At 49.8% G+C, this 22,766-nt stretch overlaps 2 protein-coding genes and 1 pseudogene across 3 annotated transcripts; 1 reads left to right on the top strand and 2 right to left on the bottom strand.

Annotated features, from left to right (window-relative positions):
- Positions 1-623: 623 nt before the first annotated feature.
- On the bottom strand, positions 624-11,646 carry CRTC2 (CREB regulated transcription coactivator 2). 2 transcript variants are annotated; one of them, XM_036273312.1, is made up of 15 exons: positions 11,421-11,646; positions 8,590-8,691; positions 8,397-8,513; positions 7,779-7,840; positions 5,475-5,543; positions 5,204-5,307; positions 5,074-5,103; positions 4,837-4,901; positions 4,689-4,738; positions 4,314-4,558; positions 3,562-3,968; positions 1,995-2,264; positions 1,716-1,796; positions 1,316-1,502; positions 624-1,214 (listed from the first exon to the last, which is right to left on the bottom strand). In XM_036273312.1, exons 1-15 carry the CDS (start codon positions 11,571-11,573, stop codon positions 1,000-1,002), a joined length of 2,157 nt encoding a protein of 718 aa, XP_036129205.1. In that variant the 5' UTR covers positions 11,574-11,646; the 3' UTR covers positions 624-999. The 2 variants fall into 2 exon arrangements, with proteins under 2 accessions (XP_036129205.1, XP_036129206.1); XM_036273313.1 differs by lacking the exon at positions 1,716-1,796.
- A 115-nt stretch (positions 11,647-11,761) lies between these two features.
- On the bottom strand, positions 11,762-16,222 carry SLC39A1 (solute carrier family 39 member 1). The gene is made up of 4 exons (XM_036273385.1): positions 16,145-16,222; positions 15,228-15,446; positions 14,925-15,055; positions 11,762-13,780 (listed from the first exon to the last, which is right to left on the bottom strand). Exons 2-4 carry the CDS (start codon positions 15,412-15,414, stop codon positions 13,124-13,126), a joined length of 975 nt encoding a protein of 324 aa, XP_036129278.1. The 5' UTR covers positions 15,415-15,446; positions 16,145-16,222; the 3' UTR covers positions 11,762-13,123.
- Positions 16,223-18,206: 1,984 nt separating this feature from the next.
- Positions 18,207-22,654, top strand: LOC118637696 (annotated as a pseudogene).
- The last annotated feature ends 112 nt before the right edge of the window (positions 22,655-22,766 follow it).

The raw sequence follows: 22,766 nt of genomic DNA on the forward strand, positions 1-22,766 counted from the left end.
AATGAGGCCTCAGAGTTTCCCCGAGACCTAGAAGCATGGGATCAGAGGCTGGCCAAGTACCACTTGTCTAATTTCTAGGTCTTCCAGGCTTAAAGTACCATAAAGAAGGGGTAGCCAACCCAAAACCTATATGGTGTCAGGATTTGTTAAATCCTCTCTCCAAGGGAGCCTTAGCAGCGAGGCCAGCTACCCCTGGAGAAAGCTGGGGTCATTCAATCAGAAACATCAGACCTATGAGTTCAGCCAGCAGTTGCCTCCTCACTTCAACTCACTGCCAGGCCACAGGGTTGAGGAAGAGCAGTATCTCACCTAGCCAGTCAAGAGCCTGTCCCCTGATGCTGCAGCAGGGCCCTGGACAGATGGGAGGGCACCTGTGTTGCCATGGGAGCCTAAATTTGGCCTGGACCCCCATGTCCAATGCTGGGTACAAATTCTGAGGCTAGGTGGGGGGCTCCACAAACAATGGTGCTCAGAAGATGCAAAAAGCATTACAGATGAAAGGGCCTGTACCTCAAGGACCCCCTAGAGTTCCCCAGCCACATCCCAAACAGTAGTCAAACACATCAAGAGTTTGATATTTTTTTATTAACATATAATATATTTAATAAAAAATAATATCCACTCTGGCTCTCTCCTCCATTGCAAGGGGAAGAGTGGTGAGGAGGGGCTGGCACTGCCCACCCCTGGGCATCTGGAACTAGCCCTGCCTCCAGGGCTCCCCTCTACCCCCTGCTTTCCAACAGGCTCTGACCTCCAGACAGACGGTTCAAAGTTACAAGTGCTTTAGACCCTCCCTTGAGCTCCCCCAGGCCCACACCTTGTGCAGAATTCAGGGGCCACCTGGATAAACCCCTTGCTTTTCCTCATTCTTGGGATCCCTTATTCATGTTAGAAAGAGGATCTGGGGGCAGAAAGTAGAGTCTCTACTGGCCAGGGGGAAGGGAGAAAAGGGACAGTGATGGGGAACAGGGTCAGTAAGAGGGGTGTTGATGAGCCCCCTCACTGTAGCCTGTCACTGCGGAATGAATCCTCCACAGCGGGATCAGGCAGCAGGGCACAGGGGTCGCTCAGCATGTTGAGCCCTTCCAGGCCCAGTGGTTCCATGCGCAGCTCCTCCTCCAGCCCTAACTCCAACCCAGCTGCTGAAACCTCAAACCCAGGCACTCCAGCAAGGGCCGCTGCAATCTCCTTAGAGAAACCTGGGGAGGAATCTCCTGTGTGGGCAGAAGAAATGGGTGAGGACCCCTCAATATCCTACTATGCAGCAAATGTACCAACCCCTCCCTCCATCCTCTATGACACCCACACTTCTCACCTGTGAGGATGATGTTAGGCCCTGAGCCATGGCGGGAACAATGGGTCAAGTTCTGGTGGTTGAGGGCATGAGGGTCCTGGAAGCCACTCATTGATCCCTCACCTGCTAAAAATCCAGACCCTTCAGAAAAGCCAGTGGGATCCAGTGCCAGGCTGGTTGATGAACTCTCCATGCTGAACTGCTCCAGCTATAGACACACAGACAAACCTTGAGGAAGTGGGCCTTAGAACAGGGGTGCCTGCCTGCCACTGCCTAGCCCTGCTAACACATCCCCTTTGCCCAACAATCCCCACCCCACCCCCACCCCCAGCCCCAGAACAAAAGCAGAGACAGAAGGAAATGGCAGCAAGCAGAGCAACAGAGACGAGCACGGGCCCCAAAGTAGGTATGGGCACCGTACCTGCTGGGACACAGCTTGTGCGTGCCAGGAAGAGAACGGGTCAAAGCAGTAGTCATCAAAGAGCAAGCAGAGCAGAGATAGCTAGGGGGAGAGGGACAGGAAAAGGGGTCAAATGCAGGATGGAGGAGCCCCAAATTGGAGTGCCATGTTCCCTGGGGGAAAGAAAGATCTCCCCCACCTCGATTTCCCAACTCAGACTACACCAATGATAACACTCAGGCCCCGCTGACCCACTCCCAGCCCCTCCCCTGCTTCAGAACTAGGGACCTGGGTACTCACATTCCCCAGGCTGAAATCACTCACTGGCCGGTGGTGATAAGACTGCTGCCCATGCCCAGTGGAGCTGGGTGGGTACAGTGTGCCATAGTGCAGCTGCCTGCCTGTGGACTGCCCACCTGAGGGCTGCACGGAGCAGGCCTGAGAGGGCAGCCCTGGCTGTAGAGGCTTTGGGGTGGGTGGCTGGGTGGGCAGAACCAGACTTGGGTGGCTGTATGGGTATGAAGGCAGCCGCTGGTCAGTGGGCAGTTTACTGGTGTCCAGGGGGACGCCCTAAATAGAAGCAAGAAAAAGGGTGGGAAGCTTACCTTTCAGTGTGTCCCCAAGAGGAACTTAGTCAGCGCTTCCCACCCCTGGACACTGCAACCATCCTGAACACAAACCTGACAACGTTCCCATGGATATCCCTGAGATTAGGTGCAATTACTCAAAATTGCTTATCGGAATGAAAGCCATTAAATGAGGCTAATATAAGAATAATTTTGAATCCAGTCCAGAAGTAAACTATTCCTAAACCTTGGTGTTACAACAATTAGTAGTAATCAAGTACTTGCGACACACCTAACCAGTGCTTGACAGCACAACAGTGAACTTGAGAACTGCTATTCTAATGTACTGAAAAAGCCAGAGGGAATGAGACAGGAAGAAAAGAGAAAAGGAGGCAAGAAAGTTAGGTTCACTCTAGGCTCCAAGAGAACACAGCCCTTGCTGGCCTAGATCTCAGCCTTTCCTACAGAAAAGGAGACCTGCGTCAGATGGAACACAGAACACACATTCCAGGGAAGGGTAATGGAGGAGGAGGAGAAAGTAGGGCAGAGGAGAGGGAAACAAGAGCATTAGGGTGAAAGAACAAGGGATACAGAGAGAGAGTAAAAAAAGAGAAGGAGGGAGGGAAGAGCTAAGAATTTTAGCATTTGGGAAAAGCCCTAAACTAAGTTTTTAGTTCTGGTCCCAACTCTTTCTAACATGCTGTGTAAACTTGGGAAAGTCCCTCTGGGCCCCAGTCTCCACATCCATAAATTGAGGGAAGTAAGCTCCATGATCTGAACATCTCTCAGTCTATAGAATCTAGAAAAGAAGGAAGGGAGTTGAGAGAAGGGACAGGACAGGATGAAGGCATGAGGAAAAAGACAGACAAGAAAAGGACAGGAACCGAAAAGGAAAAGGATATGCCACCATGTGTCAAGCCTGCACCTGGGCTAGGCGTAGTGCTATGCACTTTACATATACGATTTCCTTTGATTCTTACATTCCCATCTACGTTTTCTAGATGACGATGCTGAGACTCACAGAAGTTAAATTGTCCAAGGAGACTATTAGTAAAAGGTGGCACCAGGTTTTGAATCAGAAAGCTTAACCCAAAGGTTTGCACTCTTAAGCCAAGAAGAGACGAGATGGATAACAGATGGGGCAGGAAGGAGACAGAGGAACTGAAGAGGATGGATGAGACAAGGAGTACGGAAAGTAAGGAGAAGAGGGATTAGAGGAAACGAGGATGGGAGGGAAAGAACTTAGGAGGAAAAGAGAAGGGGAAGGAAGACAGACATGTAGGGAAGGTAGCCACGCATACCTGAGTGATGGAAGACAAGGTGGGTGACATTGTTGGCGAAAACTGTTTGGGCAGCTGCTGTTGGGACCTTCTGGCGTCGGCTGGGCCCGCAGGCAAACTCAAGGGGCTGAGGGGTACACGGCGATGGCGTGGGGAGGCCCCAGGGGTAGAAGCTGGGTAAGGGGGGGCACCCAGCACAGGAGATGAAGCAGAGGAGGAGGAAGATGAGGAGGAAAGGGCTGGGGCACTGAGTGAGGGGTGACCCAGGGAGGTGGTGGGCAGTGCATGGCGGGCCAAGGAGGAGGCGGGCAGTGAGGGGTGACTGTGGGAGCCCTGGAGCTGGGGCTGAGGACTGCTCAGGGAAGCCTGGAGGTTGGGATTGCTTAGGGAAGACTGCAAAGATGGATGGCTGAGAGGTGAATGAAATCCTGCAGGCACAGACAAAAAACCAGAGATGCCAACATTACTGATGGGAACTAGGTCCCTTTATGCCCAGAATGGGTAACAGTGACCAGACTATGGAAGTGGCAACACAATGTCCTCTCTACACTGTCCCTGGCAGTGAGGTTGGCCTTGCCCACTTGTGGGCTGCTCTCCTTCTTTCTAGGAAAAATCACACCCACCAGTTCTCACTGGCAGAAAAGCACAGTGAGGAAAACCTGGTATGGACAGGTGATGGGTTGATGTGGGCAATCACTGGTCCTCGAGTCTCCCACCCCTTAGGCCCTCCAGCCAGGCAGCACCCCATGGACACAGTGAGGACAGCCACTCACCTGGCACATCGTAGCCTGGGCCTAGGGCCAGGCCCCCACTGATGCCCAGGTGGGTCATGGTATGAGTCAAATTGGAGGTACTGTTGCCCCCACTCAGGCTGGGGTAGGCTGTCTCCTCTGGGTCCAGGGGGGTGGGCAGCGGGGGGGGAAAGTGCAGATTGGTGAGGTCAGGTAGGGAGCCTCCTGTGTTCATGGCAGGTGGGAGGACAGGCACATTGGCAGGCTGGTCAGGAGATGGAAAGATGCTGGGGGAAGGAGAAGAAAAGAAAGACATAATGGGGGGGGGGGCAGTAGTCAGGGAAGAGCAGAGACCAGTCTCCCACATTTCTTTATTTCCCTTTCCATCCCCTCAGCCAACATCACAGAGATACTTACTTAATTCCAGGGACTTCACAGGACCGAGGTCGGGAGGAGGATGAGGACAGCTGAGGAGAGAAGGAACAATGTGAAGAACGAGAACAGTGCTCAATGGAGACCTCTGGAAGACCTGCCCATGGAAAGAGGGATAGTTGGCCACACCTACCTTCTTAGCATCCCAGGGCTTTAGCAAATGCTTGTCATCTAGTAAATTCTCCTCAATAGCAGGGACTTGAAAGAGAAAGACTGGTAAGAAGAGGAGCTTGCAGAAGGAGCTAGCAAGGCAGGATAGGAAACACAGACAGACAGGAGGGAGTCCCACTCCCTGGCTCTGTGCAAAGCCTCAACACCAGCCCAGAAATTCTTAGGTATTTGGTACCCACAGGTGGTGAGAAACATATACCTTTGGAGTCCATTTCACCATCCAGATAACCTGCAAAGGATGCAGTGGAGTTGGCTGCAGTGCCCACTTGCCTACCTGCTTTAAACCAAAGGTCCATCGTTACCTCCCTACCCTGGGATACGCCACTTACCTCCACGGCGGCTGGGCAGGACACTGGGAAGTGTAGGGCCTGGATAAGTGTCCTGAGGACTGGGGTTCATTACACTTGTATGAAGGGCAGAATCAGAACTTGTCCTGCAGGGAAATAGAGATCAGCTGGCACCAATGACAGTCTTCCTGGCCCCCATGCTATCCTGAGCAGGGGAAAACACTAGCTGGGCTGAAACAGGGTATGTGTGAGGGAGTAGGGCCCAGAAACTAAATCAGAGGAAATGTGGACTAAAGAAGGCAAGAGCCATCACCTGTTAAGTGCAGATGGTAGTCGAAACAACTGCCCCTTCTCTGCAGGGAAATTGCCCCAGGGCATTGTCCTGGGATAAAAAACAAAGTCACAAGAAGGAAGGTCAGCAATGGTCAAGAAGGCAGGTAGGGGGAATGAAAAATGTGGGGCAGCCAAGGTAAAGGTAGAGAGGGCTAGGCACCCAGGACCATGCCTCTTTTCTTTCTGGTTCTTCTAATATCTGTGACCCATGAACCCTCTCCCCGAATCAATCCAAAACAGCCATTTTCAACCAGTGTAGCATGGCATGCTGGTGTGCCACAAGAATTTTTAAAATATACAATACCTGACTATTTAGTCAGGGGCACTGACCTCTTTTCCCTTAGATTGTCAAATAAAAATAAAAAAAATGATAATAGTCAAAACACTATAGCTGTCCGATGTGAATGCCCTGTCTTGAACCCTAAATATATCGATCATATAACAGAGTTGCATCTTATTGGTCACATTGCATAGTAAGGTTGGGTTTGATTGGTTAATTCTTGGTATCAAAAATCCTTAAATAAGCCCTGGCTGGTTTGGCTCAGCGGTTAGAGCATCCGCCTGTGGTCCAGAGAGACCCGGGTTCGGTTCCCGCTAAGAGCACATACTTCGGTTGCAGTTTGTCCCCGGCCCTGGTTGGGGTCGTGTGGGTGGCAACCACTCGATGTGTCTCTCTCACATCAATGTTTCTCTCTCTCTCTTCCTCCCTCTCTCCCTCCCACTCTATCTGAAAAAAAAAAAAAAGCCCTGGCCGGTTTGGCTCAGCGGTTGGAGTGTCAGCCTGCGGATCAGAGAGTTCTGGGTTCAGCTCCCACTAGGGGCACATACCACCCCCCAAATCCTTAAATATAAGTACTGGCACCTGATTTTCTATTTTTTTTTTTTTTCATCCTCACCTGAGGACATTTTTCCATTTTTTGTACAGATAGAGTGAGAGGGAGAGAGAGGAAGAGAGAGAGAGAGAGAGAGAGAGAGAGAAACATCGATGTGAAAGGGACACATCGAGTGGCCGCCACCCGCACGACCAACCAGGGCCGGGGACAAACTGCAACTGAGGTACATGCCCTTAGCGGGAACCGAACCTGGGTCTCTCCAGACCGCAGGCAGACACTCTAACCGCTGAGCCAAACCGGCCAGGGCTGATTTTCTATTTTTATTGATTGATTTTTAGAGAGAAAGGAAGGGGGGCAAGGGAGGCAAAGCGAGCAGGAGAGAGAGAGAGAGAGAGAGGAATATCAATTTGTTGTTCCATTTATTTATACATTTACTGGTTGACTTCTGCATGTGCCCGGACCAGGGATGGAACCTACAACCTTGGTGTATCAGGAGGATGCTCTAACCAACTGTGCTACCCGGTCTGGGCAATAACTGATTCATTAAAAAGTCACTTAGGAGTGCCCTGGCTGATGTGGCTCAGTGGTTACAGTGTCAGCCCCCAAACCAAAGGGTTGCAGGTTCAATTTCTGGTCATGGGCACATACCTGGGTTGCAGGTTTGATCCCCGGCTGGTCGGGGCACATATGGAGGCAACAAATTGAAGTTTTTATTTCTCTCTCTCTCTCTCTCTCTCTCTCTCTCTCCCTCCCCCCTCCCTCCCTCTCTTCCACTCTCTCCAAAAATCAATGGAAAAATATCCTCGGTTGAGGATTAACCAAAATAAAAAAGTCACTCAGGAGCAAAAAGGATAGGTAATTAATATTATTATTATTATTTTATAAATCAATAAAAATTATACTGATTTTTTTTGTCAGAGCAGCAAAAAATTTAATATATTTTTGGTGTGTCACACTACTTTAGTAATTAGGTTATGTGTGCCATCAGATGAAAAAAGCTTGAAAATCACTGATCTAGGAGATCTGGAAAATCTCAGCTTCTATCTGTCACGACAAGCTGAAATGGAGCCCAGCAACTCTGCTATGTATGAGTATTAGTAATGAGGTGGACAGGAAAGGGTTCAGGAATCTGAGTGCCAGAGCACTACATCTGGCAACCACTCTTAACAGGAGGCAGCTGTTCTCCCTTCCCCCTTACATACACACCCCAGCTAGCCCCAGTTATCATTGGTCCTGCCCTGCTTGGCCTGGGAGGCTTGGCCACCCGTGTCAATACGGCCAAGGCTGGACTCTGACCCACCTACTCCACCTGCCCCCACCCCTCCCAGCCCTGCCCCTAGGAGAGGAGGTACTGTTGAAAGCCTAGCCCAGCAAGCCCAACCCAAACACAAGCTCCCTCCAGAGACATGTCAGAGAGTGGGCAGAAGATCCTGCCTGCCCTGGACACTGACCTCCGCCAGCTGGACTCCGGGGGAGGAGATAAGTAGGCAGGACTGTAGGGAGAGCTGTCAATGTGAACAGCACCAGTTAAGGTAAAAAGTGAGGAGAGGCTGGATGGGCTAGAGATCAGATGAGAGAATAACAGAGGCAGCAGATGAATTGTTTCAAGAAACAACCTTTCTCCTCCTGGACAAGGAACAACAATCAGGTCAGAGAATGGAAGAGAAAAGGGTGACACCCAGCAAAGTTGGAAAAATATAGGAGAATATCTAGACAGGATTTGGGGAGGCAGATCTATGGAGGTCTCTGAGATTGAAAGCTACGGACAGAAATGTGAGAAGGGAAACAAGCCCTGTTTAGCAGGAGAGAGCAAAGAGTAAGCTGAATAAGGACAGTCAAAGCCAGCAAGAGATGGAGGGCACAACCTCAGGAGCTGCCACTCCCTTGCACAGGAGCCAGCACTGACACATGGGCCAAATGGTCACTTTTCTGGGAGGCTGGGTAAAGGAGAGCTCCTGGAGAAGGATGGGACTAGATGACACTTAAAGTCCCTTCCCACCATGAGTTCCTAAGGGACCCCAACCCACCACCCTCCCAACTCCCCAAACCCTCTGTGAATTGAAGGATATATGGCGAGGGTAGCGGCGGAGTGGGGACACCATTCTTCGGGGATCTCGCTGCACCCGTTCCACCAGTCCATGGTGCCGAGTACTCCGTGATGAATCCAAAGGTGAGTGGAGGGGGCTCTGCCAAAACACACAGGTGAGTCAATGGGGGAGCTGCCAAAGAGCCTGCACTCTCCCAAGGCTGCTGTCCACTCACCTGGAACTCAGCCAAGCCACAGCCAATCTGGTTCACATTTGGCAGAGAACCACCGTAATGGGAGTTCCTTGTGTATGCCAGTCGCAATTTTTGGGCCTGTAACTGAAACATGAAGGGCAAATGGGAATGTCAAGGAGGGGCCTGAGTACTGTTCCTGTTCTTTAGCTACCCTTGCTATCTCTGTCTCCAGCAGATGCTGCTATTGGTACGGCTTTTAAGAGATTTGCCAGGAAAAAAAACCAAAAAACAAAAAACAGTGCTGGAGGAAAGCTCCACTGAGACCTGATGCAAACAATCTGCCCTAGCTCTTCTGCAGGCTACCCTCATCAATGATATCACTAATGCCTGGCATTACCCTGCCAGGCATGGAGCCTGACACTCTGCTCAGTTGTCATCAGTCTAAACAGAGTCCCTGAAGGGCTGCCAGGAGCCCCCAGGCTAGTCACATGATTTAACTCCTGGGAAAAGGTGCCTATTAGGCACCTCTGCTTTCCCTTCCAGATGTGTCCCCGAGTGAATGGACAATGAGGGAAATGTCACAGGTGGATGCCACAGAGACACTACTGTCAGCCCTGTTCCTTCCACAGGTAAGGAAAGGGGCATAGGCTTCTGGGCTCTGCTACTTGCCCAGCCTCAAAAAGGCTACACAGAGCCTGCACCTCCCAAACTAGAACATCTAAGAAATGATGGCTCTCATAACTGTAAAAACAGGGCCAAACTGAGGCACATTCTTCTACTTACTTGTAAGGCCCCTAATGGGCAGAAAAACCTAAAGAATGGGAGTAGGAGAGAGAACAAGTAGCCCACTCCAGTCTGGGCCAGAGCCATCTCCCTAGTCTCATCCCTGCTTTGGGGCGGTAAGTCTGACACTGGAGTGAGACAGCACATCCCTCAGCCTGGCATGGTTTTAGTCTGTCTACAGTTCTGTCCCTCTGTGAGAGGTGATTACCTACTTCTCAGACTCAGCCACTATCACCAGCCAAATAAATAGACCGAGGGCAACTGATGAGGGGTAACTTCCAAAAACTTCTGAGACATACTACTGTACATAGGCTAACCTCAGAACTAACGTTCTGTTCCAAGAGGTCCAGCGAGTTTAATGAGCACTGTGCTGAACTGTGGACCACTTCGGGGCTGCTAATATATATGACAACCCCAGTCTCATAGTAGTATAGGCCCCCATGGCCATATCTGCCTCAAAAGAGCCCTCCCAACTAGCCAAATAACAGGCTTAAGCCCCAGAAAATCTAGTATGCCCCTTAGATTTTATGTGCAGCAGAGAAGTGATCCAGTAGGGGCAAGGTGGGCTAAGGGGGCCTTTTGACAGACCAACACACTACAAAGATAGATGGCCCAGCTTTGAGTTTCTCACAGCCCTTCTTTGTTTCCACACACAAGCCCTAAGAACCCATCATGCCTCTGCTGGAGTCACAGTCCAGAGAGCAGGGCCTCAAGCAGTCAGCTGGAGATCAGCCTCTCACCCACCTTCTTGCCTCTGCCCCACCATGATCAAAAAGCTACTAACAGGGAGCAGTCAACAGAGTATGATTCTCATGGCAGTTAGCAGGGTATAGGCGTGCACCCCCCACCCCCTCACAGATTTACTTCCCCACCTAATTCTCTCTGTTCTGTCTCCCACAAACTAGGGCACATGGTCTCTAGAGACCCAAAGGGAAAACAAACATGAAAAAAAAAACTAACAAAGTCAAGGGAGACACACACAAAAATAAAACCAAAGTCAGTCATAGACAGATGCAATCACAGTCAAACCAGGAGAAAGAGCTCTGAAATGTATTTATGTTCTACCATCTCCCCTTAAATTCCTTCTAGCTCACTGCCATGAGGGATACTGCAATATCCTCCTCACCTGCTGTTTTGAGAACAATGCCTCCCTAAATTAGGACTGCATACCAGCTGGGCAAACTCCCACCCCTCACTTCCTTGGACATCCAGTCCTGGTAACAAGAACTCAAGGCCAGAGGGGTTTCAGAGGCAACTCTGCCAGGATGCCTTCTTTCTGACGCTTCCTGGGAATTAATAATTCTCCACAGGTAGAAGACCTTCCAAGCCAACCCAACTGACCCACAAAGCAGCAACCATCTCCCAGACAGCTCAGCAAACCATCGGATTCCACACAACCTATAGCCGCTGGTTCCCGCTTTCAAGATTCAAAGCCCTACCTCTACTCCAAGGCGGCCACCACGGCAAAACTCCAAGCACCAGTCTGTGAGCTATGGACCTCACCTTCATTCACGTCAGGAAACCACAAGAAGTGTTTGAAAAAGGAAGCAAAGGTACGGGACGCAGGAGGGGACTTCCTGCCCCACTATACCCAGCGCTGCTGTTTAAACCACTCAAGGGGCCCTTTCCCAGAGGAACTGAAGTGCCACGAGTGGCCAGGAGGGCAGAGGGACTAGATTGAAGTTGACCAACTCAAAGAAGACAGAGTAGGGCAAGCGGACCAAACCCGCAAACCCATAACCCAACATCGTGGATGCTTCAGTCGAATCCCCGAGAGCACTCAATCAGAGATGCAAATGACCACCCACCTCCGACCTCTGCCGGGTTCCAGAGAAATATCTCCTCTTTCCGCCCACTCCCTACTCACTTAGCCCTCAGTCATTCCCAAACTCCCAACCTCTCTGAAGTTTCGGCCTCCCCCGGCAAAACCCGTCTTCCTGCCCCTCGGCCCTCAACCCGCGCATCCCAGACAGCGGCGTCCGCTGTCCCGTTCCGCCTCTTGCGCTGCGGCTCCCGCCCCCGCCCCCGCCCCGCCTCTCGGCTCCCCGCTCCGCAATTGCTTCGTTCCGCTCCCCGGCGCGGCCCCTCACCCGGGTGGAGCCGATGTCCATCATCACCTCCTCGAAGGCCGCCGTCTCTTCGGCCTGACGCTGCTTCTGCAGCGCGATCTTCTCACTAAACTTGCGTGGATTGGAAGCTGAGGCTGTGGCCGAGCCGGGCCCGTTCGCCCCCGACGTCGCCATCTTCCTCCTCCGTCCCTCCCCGCCACCCTCCCAGCACAAGCCACGGCCTCTGCCGCGGGCTCCCGCCCGGGTCTTCCAGCCGTAGCCGCAGCCGCCGTCTCAGCGAGCACCGCGAACCCGGCCCCAGCCTAGCCCTGACCTGTGGCACGCGGAGGCTTCCGGGAATTGTAGTTTGTTTACGTGACTCGCTCACAGTCTCAACCACGCACGACGGAAAGGAAACGGACACCAATTCCCAGCAGCCCTGCTGACTGGGGTAACTGGGGATTTTGCTCCTCCCAGTCGGCTCCTCCCTGCGCGCAGCAAGCTGGGAAAAGTAGTTCTAAATTAGTTCGGAGTCTAGGAATGCGAAGAGGAGAGGGAGTACGAAGAGGAGGAAAAGGAGAGGAAAAGGAAGGGGTGGAGACAGGGAAGGAAGAAGGAAGAGACAGAAGAAGGAAAAATGTCATCTTCAGGGAAGGGTAGAAGGGCCTGAATGAAAACAGTGAGACCAAGGAGACTACTAAAAAAACAACTGTAAACATCTGAGATTCAGGCCCTAAGGCTGGCCACATGCCCTTGCTTTTCCCAAGACAAATGAATCAGATTCTGTACAGATGTAGAGAAACATCTTTTATTTGGGTAACATGTACCAAAACAGATCAGTAAGTAAAATAGATTCTAGAGAATATGGCACTGTGCACAGCCCTACTCCCTCCCCTAAAAATAACCCTGGGGGTGAACATTCCCCTTCCCCCTTGGGCTCCTATGGTATAAAAAGGTTTGGCAGCTCAATGTTTATCATCTGGGTATGGGGCACCATATGAACATTCAGTATTCCCAGGGTGCAGCAAATGTAGGGGCCCAATCTGCCAACCCTCCCTTCACCCCAACTTAGCAAACATTTCTGCCCCACCCCAGAATCTGGGACTAAAATAAGGAGCAAGAGGGCTCCCTTCACTGAGGTGCTGGGCAGGGCTCAGTGCATCACTGTGCTTTGAGAAAGAGGGAGGGCATTTTATTTGGCACTTTAAAAATAGAGTGAGCAGGTCTAGAAAAGCCAGAGAAGGTACCAAAACTGGCAGGGAGAGGCCACTTGGCACTAATGTCTTGGGAGAAAGGAGGAGGGAGATAGATGTGAGAGTAGGATCTAAGAAAAGTAGGAGAGGCCCACTCCAAATGACAGAGGACTGAAATGGGCTAGAACAAGAGAACTGCTGACTGGGGCTATGTCCTCTCTACTTCTATCCCATAGCATCTGGGTACTCTTCAGCCTCCTCAGTGTCAGTTTGTCCCTGTGTAGTGTCTGCCCGATTCCAGCACTCATTGTCTTCCTAATACTAATGTCTCTTGATCATGTATCTAGTGACTTGACCATGCCTTGTCCATTGGGCCTGGGGGCCAGGCTCTTGTCTACCCATTTCTTTCTCATTGGTCAGACAGTCCCAAAGGCTCCATCCCCACCTCTCAGAGAACTCTTTGGTCCTCAATACTTTCCTTCCCCATTCCTGAGGAGGGGAGGTGGGTCAAGAGCACTTGGTACCCAATCTCCGCTGCCCTTTTTGGAGCCCCTAGACTTGGATGAAGAGCAGGCCAGTAAGTAGGGCAAAGCCTGATAGGAGCAGAATGACCTTGAGGATCCTCTGGTCAGAAGTGGCCAGCTCCTGGGGCAGGATTTCCAGGAAGGTGATATAGAGAAAGGTGCCAGCTGCCATGCCCTCCAGCACAGACTGGGCCAGCTGGTGCAATGGACCAGCTGACTCTGCCAGAGCTGCACCCAGCCCAATGCCCAGAGGTGTCATGCATGAGAAGAGAATGCCACAGCCAGCTACCACCTTTGCTCGCAGGTGGCTCTGTAGCAGCCTCAGGGACAAGCTGACTGCCAGAATACCCTTATGGAGCAGCAAAGCCAGGCACAGTTCCATGGCCCGAGCCCGGTCTCGCTGCAGCCCCACCGCGAGCCCCTCGAACACTGAGTGCAGAGCCAGAGAGAAGACCAGTACACAGGCACGCAGGGCTGAAGGGGCTGCTAGAGCTCCGCTTGCCTGTGGGACGCCTGGCCCATCATGCCAGTGCTGCGGCCCACCATTCACTGTTCCCAGCAGTGCCCTTGTCTCTTCTCGAGGTGGTGGCACTGACTGCTCCTTGTAAGCCAGTGTGATCTGCTCCATCACTAGGACCAGGAAGAAGCCCATGGCCAGGATGAATTCTTGGAGGGGGAACTGGAGCTGTAGGCAGAGGAGGCAGCAAAAAGTTCAAGAGACAGACCAAGTATGGGGAAGAAGAGTCAGATGCAGAGTCCAATGGAGTCCCAGTTATACAGACATGGGGTCCCACACAGAACAGGACCATGCTTGGTCACATAGATACACAGTCACTTGGTCACACAGACACAGAGCGAAACACAATCACACAGATTCTGGTGTCACAGTGTTATATGTAGACCAAGATTTCTCAACTTTGGCACTATTAACATTTGGAGCTAGATAATTCTTTGTTGTGGAAGGTAGTCCTTTGCACAGCCTCCATAGCCTCTACACATTAGATGTCAGTAGCAGCAAAATGCCCTCCCTCCCTAAGCTGTAACAACCAAAAATGTCTCTGGACATTACCAAATATTTTGGGGAAAGGACAAAAACACCCCCAGTTCAGAGTCACTGATGTAGATGCACACAAAGTGCCACATGTAGGCACACAAAGGAGTCACACATTGGCCTATCTTCCCAAATGCTCACACACAGAGCCACAAACTGCTGCAGGGACATTTAGATATACAGTCACACAGAAAAACAGGTCATTCAGTCACAGACACACAGGTTATATCCAGTGTTACTTCCTCAGTCTCAGTAAATAGAGGAAGAGCCTGGGGTACTGTCCTTGCACCACTACCCAATTGTCTCAGCTTTTCCTATGAGACTTTCCTATGCTTTGGACTTAATCTTCCCCATATCCTACTTATTTGGGCCCTTTTGGTTAGCAACACCAAGCCTCTGGGATTGTCTCCTACCCTTCCCAGGCCTGTAGGCCTTTCTCTAATCCTTCAGGAAAGTGGTGAGAGGGTAAAGATGATGCTTGGAGTGCTGTTAACTTCCTAGAGGCTGCAACTGAGAAACCCATAGAGTACATCATGCACCTGGTAATAAGGTTCCTCACACTGTCTCAAAGGGTACATAAGGGTTACATAGAGACTGGGAGGGGCCCCCAAAAAGTTGTACCCTATAATTAAAAATCACAATTCATAGGTTTACATCCAAGAGCCTTCCACACAGTCATGGAGTGACACAGAAACAGATCCATACAAACCACCTCTCCTAGGGCTATGCACCCGAATATTCACATACACAGGGTCACATGCAGCCAGCCAGTGCTCACCGTCACGTGCAGGGCTGCCAGGGCTTCATCTATGGCAGACAGGTAGTCAGGGAGCAGGTCCAGGAGACAGGTGGCCAGAAAGACACCCGCTGCAAAGCAGCTTACTAGACTCAGGGCTTTATGGCGGAAGGCTGGGCAGGAGTGAAGCACAGAGGAGAATGAGCAAATGAACCCCCTCCAGGTCCCACTACCCCAACCCAAGCAATGGTCACTCTTGCCTCCTCCTACCAAGGTGACCTTTCTCAGCCCCAGAGCCTTCCCTACCCCAAGCATCCATGGCAGCAGGGAAAAGGAGAGCCTTACCTGAAGCCTCCAGGTTAGCTCCAGGCCGGCGTAGCACACAGATGGGCACCAGACTGCAGATGAGAGTGAGCACCAGCAGCAGCACCAGGGCCCCTAACTTCACCTCCAGTCCCACGGGCACTGGGGGCTCTGAGGCTACTGCCTCTGGGCGCCACACCAGGAGCTCTGGCTCTCCCCAGGGCCCCATGGTGGCTGTGATTGCTCCACTAACTCTCAGACCTAGGAAGAGAGAGTGAGTGGGGTAATGGTCATGTAAGGAAGGATAGGGCCCAGGAAAGGGAAAGACTGGTCAGCAGACTGCAGTTCCCTCACCCCAGCCACTTTTTGACCTTCCTAATATGACTCATCCACTCCTGTACTAGGAACATTCCTCTTTCCCCTCAGACTTGATTCCTTCCAAGTGACTTGTTCAGGGGCCCAGCAAGGGGGAAACAGAGGCACGAGGACTGTGTAGATATCTCATTACTCTGTCACCTGGAGTTCCCAGAGAACTAGGGAGCTGGGGTCTTGTAAGAAAGGTGGAGGCCAGGCCCCTTCTTGAAAGGAATGGATGAGTCTAAGCGGGGTTTGGGGCTGTGCTGAGATGTCGCGGGGTAGCTTCGTGGGCCACCTGAACAGGGCGAGTCTGGGTGCTGGATCACTCTCCTGCTTCCGTTCCCCGAACGCCATCCCCCAAAAAGCAGAAAGCGGCCACTTCAGGCAACAGGCCCTAGGGGCATGGGGTCCCGGGACAGGCTGACACAACTGAGGGTGGTGTCTGGAAGTCCAGGCTTCAGGAGGCGGGGTCCGAGGCCGCCAGCACTCCAGGAAGCAAAAAAATGTGGGAACCGGAACTCCAGCTCCTGGGCCCCGGCTAGGCCCCCCCGGGAGAACTGGGTGGACAACTTGAACCCCACTCCCAGGAAACCCGCACTCACCTCGCGACGGTCTCTACATGGGACCCGCTCGGTTCCGGCCTCCAGTCGGGAATTCCCGCCTCCTTCCCAGAGCTCCTCCTACCCCCTCCCCCACAGCCGTCGCGTACGCTTCCGCTGCCAATGACAGCTCCTGGTGGGCGGGTCCAAACTAGGAGTGACGTGACCTAGGGCCAATCAGAGATGGGAAGCAGGAGCTAGGTGGATGCGGAGACGAGGAGAAAATGCACAAGAGCCAAGGAAGGGGCTAGAGAGAGGACCTAGGAAGAGGGCCTAGGCTGCTGAGGCACCCTTCTGGTGGACAGGAGCTGGCTGCTCAACAGAGGCCCTGATCTTTTGGACACTTCTTTCTTTCTTTTTTTAAATTGATATTAGAGAGAGGCCGGTGTGGCTCAGTGGTTGAGCGTGGACCCATGCACCAAGAGGTCCCCAGTTGGATTCTGGTCAGGGCACATGCCTGGGTTGGTGAGGTGCTCAGGTGGTTGAGCATCCTCCCCTGCACCAAGAGGTCACGGGTTTGATTCCCAGTCAGGGCACATGCCTGGGTTGCAGGCCTGATCCGAAGTACGGGGCATGCGGGAAATAGCTGATCAGTGTTCTCTCTCATCATGTTTCTCTCTCTCCCTTCTCTCTCTAACAAAAACTTATTTTCTAAAAAGATTATTGATAATTAGTAACATTAAGAAGGAACCATGGACTGGGAGTCAGGACATCTGGGTACTAGTCCCACCCAGCTCTACCTTAATTTGGCGTGTGACTGTAGGCAAGTAATTTTCCCTCTCAGGAGCTTGATAAATCTGATGGAAGAGAGAAGGTAGACTAGCAGATGATGCCGGAGGTTCCTTCCAGTTCTAACATTAATGGAAGCTGACTATATTTTCTTTTTTTGTTGTTTTGTTTTTTTATGGTACGTGCGGGAACCAAAACCTGGACTCTCTGGTCTACAGGCCGATGCTCAACTGCTGAGCCAAACTGGCCAGGGCTATATTTTCCACTTAATCATCTCTGCAGCCAGAAGGAAGCCCTTTGAAACCTTTCTTGCTCTGGGAAAAAATCTAAGCAAGGACATTTTTGTTTTCCTTAGAGCTCTGCATCAGTCTAGGAACATGCTTTGTATTTTCACTACTTGAGCAAGATGCAGGATGTAGAAGGAAAGACAGCTGAGAAATTTGAGAAAGCCCTAGCAGGGTAGCTTAGTATAGTGCAAAGAATATGGGCTCAGGCATCTAAATTTTGTTTAAACTACTTATAGAGTAATTTTGAGAAAGTTACCTAACTTCTCTCTGACAGCTGTGAGTAGCTATGAGAATTATATAAGTAACATGAAAATGCCTGAACATATAATAGTTGCCCAGTAAATATTAGATCCTGTTCCTGTCTTTACCCTTCAGCCCATTCAGATTTTCATAAGAATATCAGTTTGAATCCCAGATCCACACCCCAAACTTTTCTGCTTTATTCACCCAGCTACCCTTTATCTGAAGTATTATTGGGGCGGCAGGCAGATGAAAATACCTATATTAGTATAGCCTCATTATTTTATTTAAAGTGTATTCCTGCTCTGGACAGGTAGCTCAGTTGGTTAGAGCATTGTCCCCACATGCCAAAGTTGTGGGTTCAGTCTCCAATAGGCAGAGGTTCTCAACCGTTGGGTCGCGACCCCTTTGGGGGTCGAAGGACCCTTTCACAGGGGTAGCCTAAGACCATTGGAAAACACATATTTCCGGTGGTCTTAGGAACCGAGACACCGTTCCTCTATTTGTCTCCAGGCAGGTCCGCCCACATGCAGATACGCCTACAGACAACACGAGGAACTGTATTAAAGGGTCGTGGCATAAGGAAGGTTGAGAACCACTGTGTCTGGCTGAGGCTTGGGGAGGAGATTGGATGGTTGGCATCATCGCCCTGGGACCGTCAAGCTGGAAGCTTGAGTAGCTGAGCGAGACACAGCTGAGGAAGACGCCTTACTGCTGCCTTGCGACTGAGTGTGAGTTTTATGGACCATGAACTGCTTTATGTGCTTGAAGTGCTTGAAATGCGAATTTGGAGAGACTTTGCCATCTAAATGCTTAGCTGGATTAAGTGCCTAATTAAGATGGTTTTTCAACAGGTTGGAGTAAGCATGTAATTGGTACTTTGATCTGGGAAGCCATATGGTTCATCTCGAAGTATCATAATGAAAATTGGTACCAATTTATCTCTGATCCAATGTCCAAGCGTTCAGTTTGAGCTTACCAGCCCTATAATCGAATGGAGCCCCAGTCACCCAGGAGAGGATGCAGTGGCATCTTTTGCTGATGTTGGATGGGTAGCCAAAGAAGGAGGAAAATGCTCAACAAGATGAAGGAGAGGTCAGGTCAAGGAAAACACTTCAGGATGACCTCCCTTTCTTTGAGAAACCTCTAAGCAGGCAGTTTTCCTTACCAAATCTTTCTCTAGAAGGACCTCATCTGAAGATGCTATGGGTGAATTAGTAAGCACTGCAGAAGATCTGTGCTCTTGAAAATGAACTTGCTGCTCTCAGAGCTCAGATTGCCAAAAGTGTGACCCTGCAAGAACAGCAAAATCTTACTGCAGATGATTTAGATTTTAGCACTTCAGCTACCACAGCACTACCCTCTCTCCCACCCCCATCCCCTCTCCATCCCTCCCTCCATTAGCTCTTCACCAAAATACATCTGCTGCTGATTTGATCAGAGATCTGAGAGAGAGAAAGAGAAGGAGAGAGAGAGAGAGAGAGAGAGAGAGAGAGAGAGAGAGACAGGCAGGCTGGTGTTGGATAAGCACAGCCCAAAGAAACTGGATATGCCCAACACGCTAGAGATCCTTAAAGATATGACCAGTGTAAAACGTCAGTCAGTAAAAAGGTCAAAACAAGATGCAAAGCCTAAACCTGTGGATGCTACTAACCCTGCCTGCCCTCATAACAGAGGCTCTGAAAAAGAAATTTGTTTACCGGTATCAAAGTGACAGCCAAGGTAAGGCTGAAAAAGGAATTTCAAAGTCTGCATTAGAGGCCACTTCAGAAACAGTGTTGTTTGGGCCACACATGTTGAAGTCTATAGGAAAAGTGAAGGCGTTAACCGAAAATGTTTCAGCCCACCCTGGATTAGAGCATTGGCCTGAAGACCAAAGAGTCCCCGGTTCGATTCCTGGTCAAAGCACTTACCACCGTTGCCAGTTCAACCCCTGGCCCTGTGGGGATCATGTAGGAGGCAAACAGTCAATGTGTCTTCTCACATCGATGTTTCTCTCTCTCTCCCTCCCTCCCACTCTATTTAAAAAAAAAAAAAAATTGCCCTGACCGGTTTGGCTGAGCAATTAGAGTGTTGGCCCATGAACCAAAGAGTTGCAGGTTTGATTCCAGTCAAGGCACAAACCTCAGTTGTGGTTCGGTCCCCAGCCCTGGCCAGGGTCTTGCAGAAGGCAACCAATTGATTTATTTCTCTCACATAAATGTTTCTCTCTCTCCCTCTCCCTCCCACTCTGTCTGAAAATAAATGGAAAATTATCCTCTAGTGAGGATTTTAAAAAATACTAAAGCCCTGGCTGGTTTGGCTCAGCGGTTAGAGCATTGGCCTGCGGTCCAGAGAGACTCGGGTGTGGTTCCCGCTAAGGGTGCATACCTCGGTTGCAGTTTGTTCCCGGCCCTGGTTGGTTGTGTGGGTGGCAGCCACTCGATGTGTCCCTCTCACGTCAATGCTTCTCTCTCTCTCTTCCTCTCTCTCCCTCCCACTCTGTCTGAATAAAAAATGGAAAAATGTCCTTGCGTGAGGAAATAAATAAATAAATACTAAAAAAAAAAACAATGGAAATCCTTGGGTGAAGATTTAAAAAAAAATTTAAGTTGGTTGAACATTGTCCCATGCACCAGGAGGTCACTGTTTTGATTCCTGGTAGGGACACATACTCTGGTTTCTGGCTCAATCCCCAGTAGGGGGTGTTCAGGAGGCAGCCGATTGATTCATCAATGTTTCTATTTCTCCCTTTCACTCTCTGAAATCAATAAAACCATATTTAAAAAATAACGTTTAGCCCGGCTTGTGTGGCTCGTGTGGCTCAGTGGACTGAGCGTCGACGCATGGACTGAGAGGTCCCAGTTCAATTCCTGGTCAGGGCACATGCCTGGGTTGCAGGCTTGATCCCCAGTGGGAGGCATGCAGGAGGCGGCCAATCAATGTTCCCTCTCATCCATGTTTCTTTTTTTTTTATCCTCACCTGAGGACATTTTTGAAGACATTTTTGCATTTATCTTCAGATAGAGCGGGAGGGAGAAAGGAAGGAAGAAGGAGAGAAACATCGATGCAAGAGAGAGAGAGAGAGAGAGACATCGACTGGTTGCCACCCACACAACCCCAACCGCCAGGGACAAACTGCAACTGAGATATGTGTCCTTAGCGGGAATCAAACCCAGGACCTGGGACTCTCTAGTTCGCGGGACAATGCTCTAACTGCTGAGCCAAACCAGCCAGGGCTAAAATTAAAATTCTTAACACAGCCCTGGCCAATTTTGGTCAGTGGTTAGAGCGTCGGCCATTGGATCTAAAAGTCACGGGTTCGATTCCGGCCAAGGGCACATACTTCGGTTTCAAATCGTCCTTGGCCCCGATGGGGTTGTGCAGGAGGCAACCAATCAATGTGTCTCTCTCACATCGGTGTTTCTCTCTCTCTCTCCCCCTCTTCCTTCCCTCCCACTCTATCTGAAGATAAATGGAAAAATATCCTCGAGTAAGGATTTAAATAAATAAGTAAATAAAATTTTCAACACCGATTTATCTGTATACGTGTTCTATATGCATATATTTGGATTTAAGCCAATCTATGTAAAATTATATGATGAGGGTATTGCTATTTGTTTTCAGTGGTCATTTACTAGTCACTAATGGAAGAACTGGCATAACTCAGTTTGTTGGAATGAAATATTGTTGCAATGAGATTGGAGTCCTTTTGCCTCAAACAAAACTTCTTACATTTTTCTCTCACATTTTCTTTTTGAGTGGGGTTTGAGTAGGAACTGGATAATGCTCACTGCTAAAATTCCATCATACTTTCCTTTAAAAAGGGAAGTCATCTTAGTGCTGTCCATTCTGAGAAAGAAAATGTGGTTTTCAAATACGGAGGAATCAAAGTACTGAATTAAATCTCTTTTTAAGTAAAAACAGAATGTTCCATCTTTTTCCCTCAGTTTCATAAGTGACATAATAAAAAAAAAGAATCAACCAATGAATGCATAAATAAGAGGAACATCAAATCGATTTCTCTCTCTCTCTCTCCCCCTTCCTCTCTCTCTCAAATCAATAATTAACAAAAATAAATGTAAAGTGAACTCCTAGCCCTGGCCGGTTTGGCTCAGCAGTTAGAGCATTTGCCTGTGGTCCAGAGAGACCTGGGTTTGGTTCCCACTAAGGGCATGTACCTTGGTTGCAGTTTGTCCCCGGCTCTGGTTGGGTCGTGCAGGTGGCAGCCACTTGATGTGTCCCTTTCACGTCGATGTTTGTTTCTCTCGCTTCCTCTCTCCCTCCCACTCTATCTGAACAAAAAATGGAAAAATGTCCTCTGGTAAAGATTAAAAAAAAACAACAACATTAATTAAAGTGAACTCCTAGGTCATCCCGAGTTTTGGTATTTCTACATTCTAGTCATGAACCTTTGTCTCCTCATCTGTAAAGTTAGTAAAATATTTCCTGGCCTGTCTACCTCAAAGCTGTTGAGGATTAGATGTGAATGAAATAATGAAGAAATATTTTTTACTGATTTTTTTTTTTTAGAGAGAGGATGTGAGAGAGAAACATTGATCAGCTGCATCCCACCGGGGATCAAACCCAAAACCAGGGCATGTGCCCTGACTAAGAATTCTATGAGGACTTCTCAGTCCATGGGATAGCGCTCAATCCACTGAGCCACACTGGCCAGGCTGAAAATATTTTTTATTTATTTATTTTTATTTTTTTACTTTATTTTATTTATTTTTTTTTTTATATTTTGTTTAGATAGAGTGGGAGGAAGAGAGAGAGAGAGAGAAACATCGACGTGAAAGCGACACATCGAGTGGCTGCCACCCGCACCACCCAACCAGGGCTGGGGACAAACTGCAACCAAGGTACATGCCCTTAGCGGGAACCGAACCCGGGTCTCTCCGGACCGCAGGCCAACGCTCTAACTGCTGAGCCAAACTAGCCAGGGCTGAAAATATTTTTTAATTGATTTTTTTTTTTTAGAGAGAGACATCCATTTGTTCCATTTATTTATGCATTTACTGGTTGATTCTTGTATGTGCCCTGACTGGAGATGGAACGTGAAACCTTGTCTTATGGGAGGATGCTCTAACCAACTGAGAACCCGGCCAAGGTGAAAATATTCTGTAAACTATACAAATGCAGGACACATACTGTTATTGGTAATTATACCCAAGCCGGAAGACAGATTCCCTCACCAAACCCTAATGATTTTTAACGTTTTGTTGTTTTCCAGATTCTCGTCCCTTCGTTCGTTAACAGTCCTGAGGATGTATAACTGCTGTTCTTCATCAGTAGCATAATGCAAGGATTATGGATTTTGACACCTCGCGATTGAGCGACTTTCCGCCGGCTGAGTGAGTCAAAGCTCTGTCACTTAGCTTGGGCTA

This window comes from Molossus molossus, unplaced genomic scaffold, assembly GCF_014108415.1.
Source record: "Molossus molossus isolate mMolMol1 unplaced genomic scaffold, mMolMol1.p scaffold_m16_p_20, whole genome shotgun sequence".
Taxonomy (NCBI): domain Eukaryota; kingdom Metazoa; phylum Chordata; class Mammalia; order Chiroptera; family Molossidae; genus Molossus; species Molossus molossus.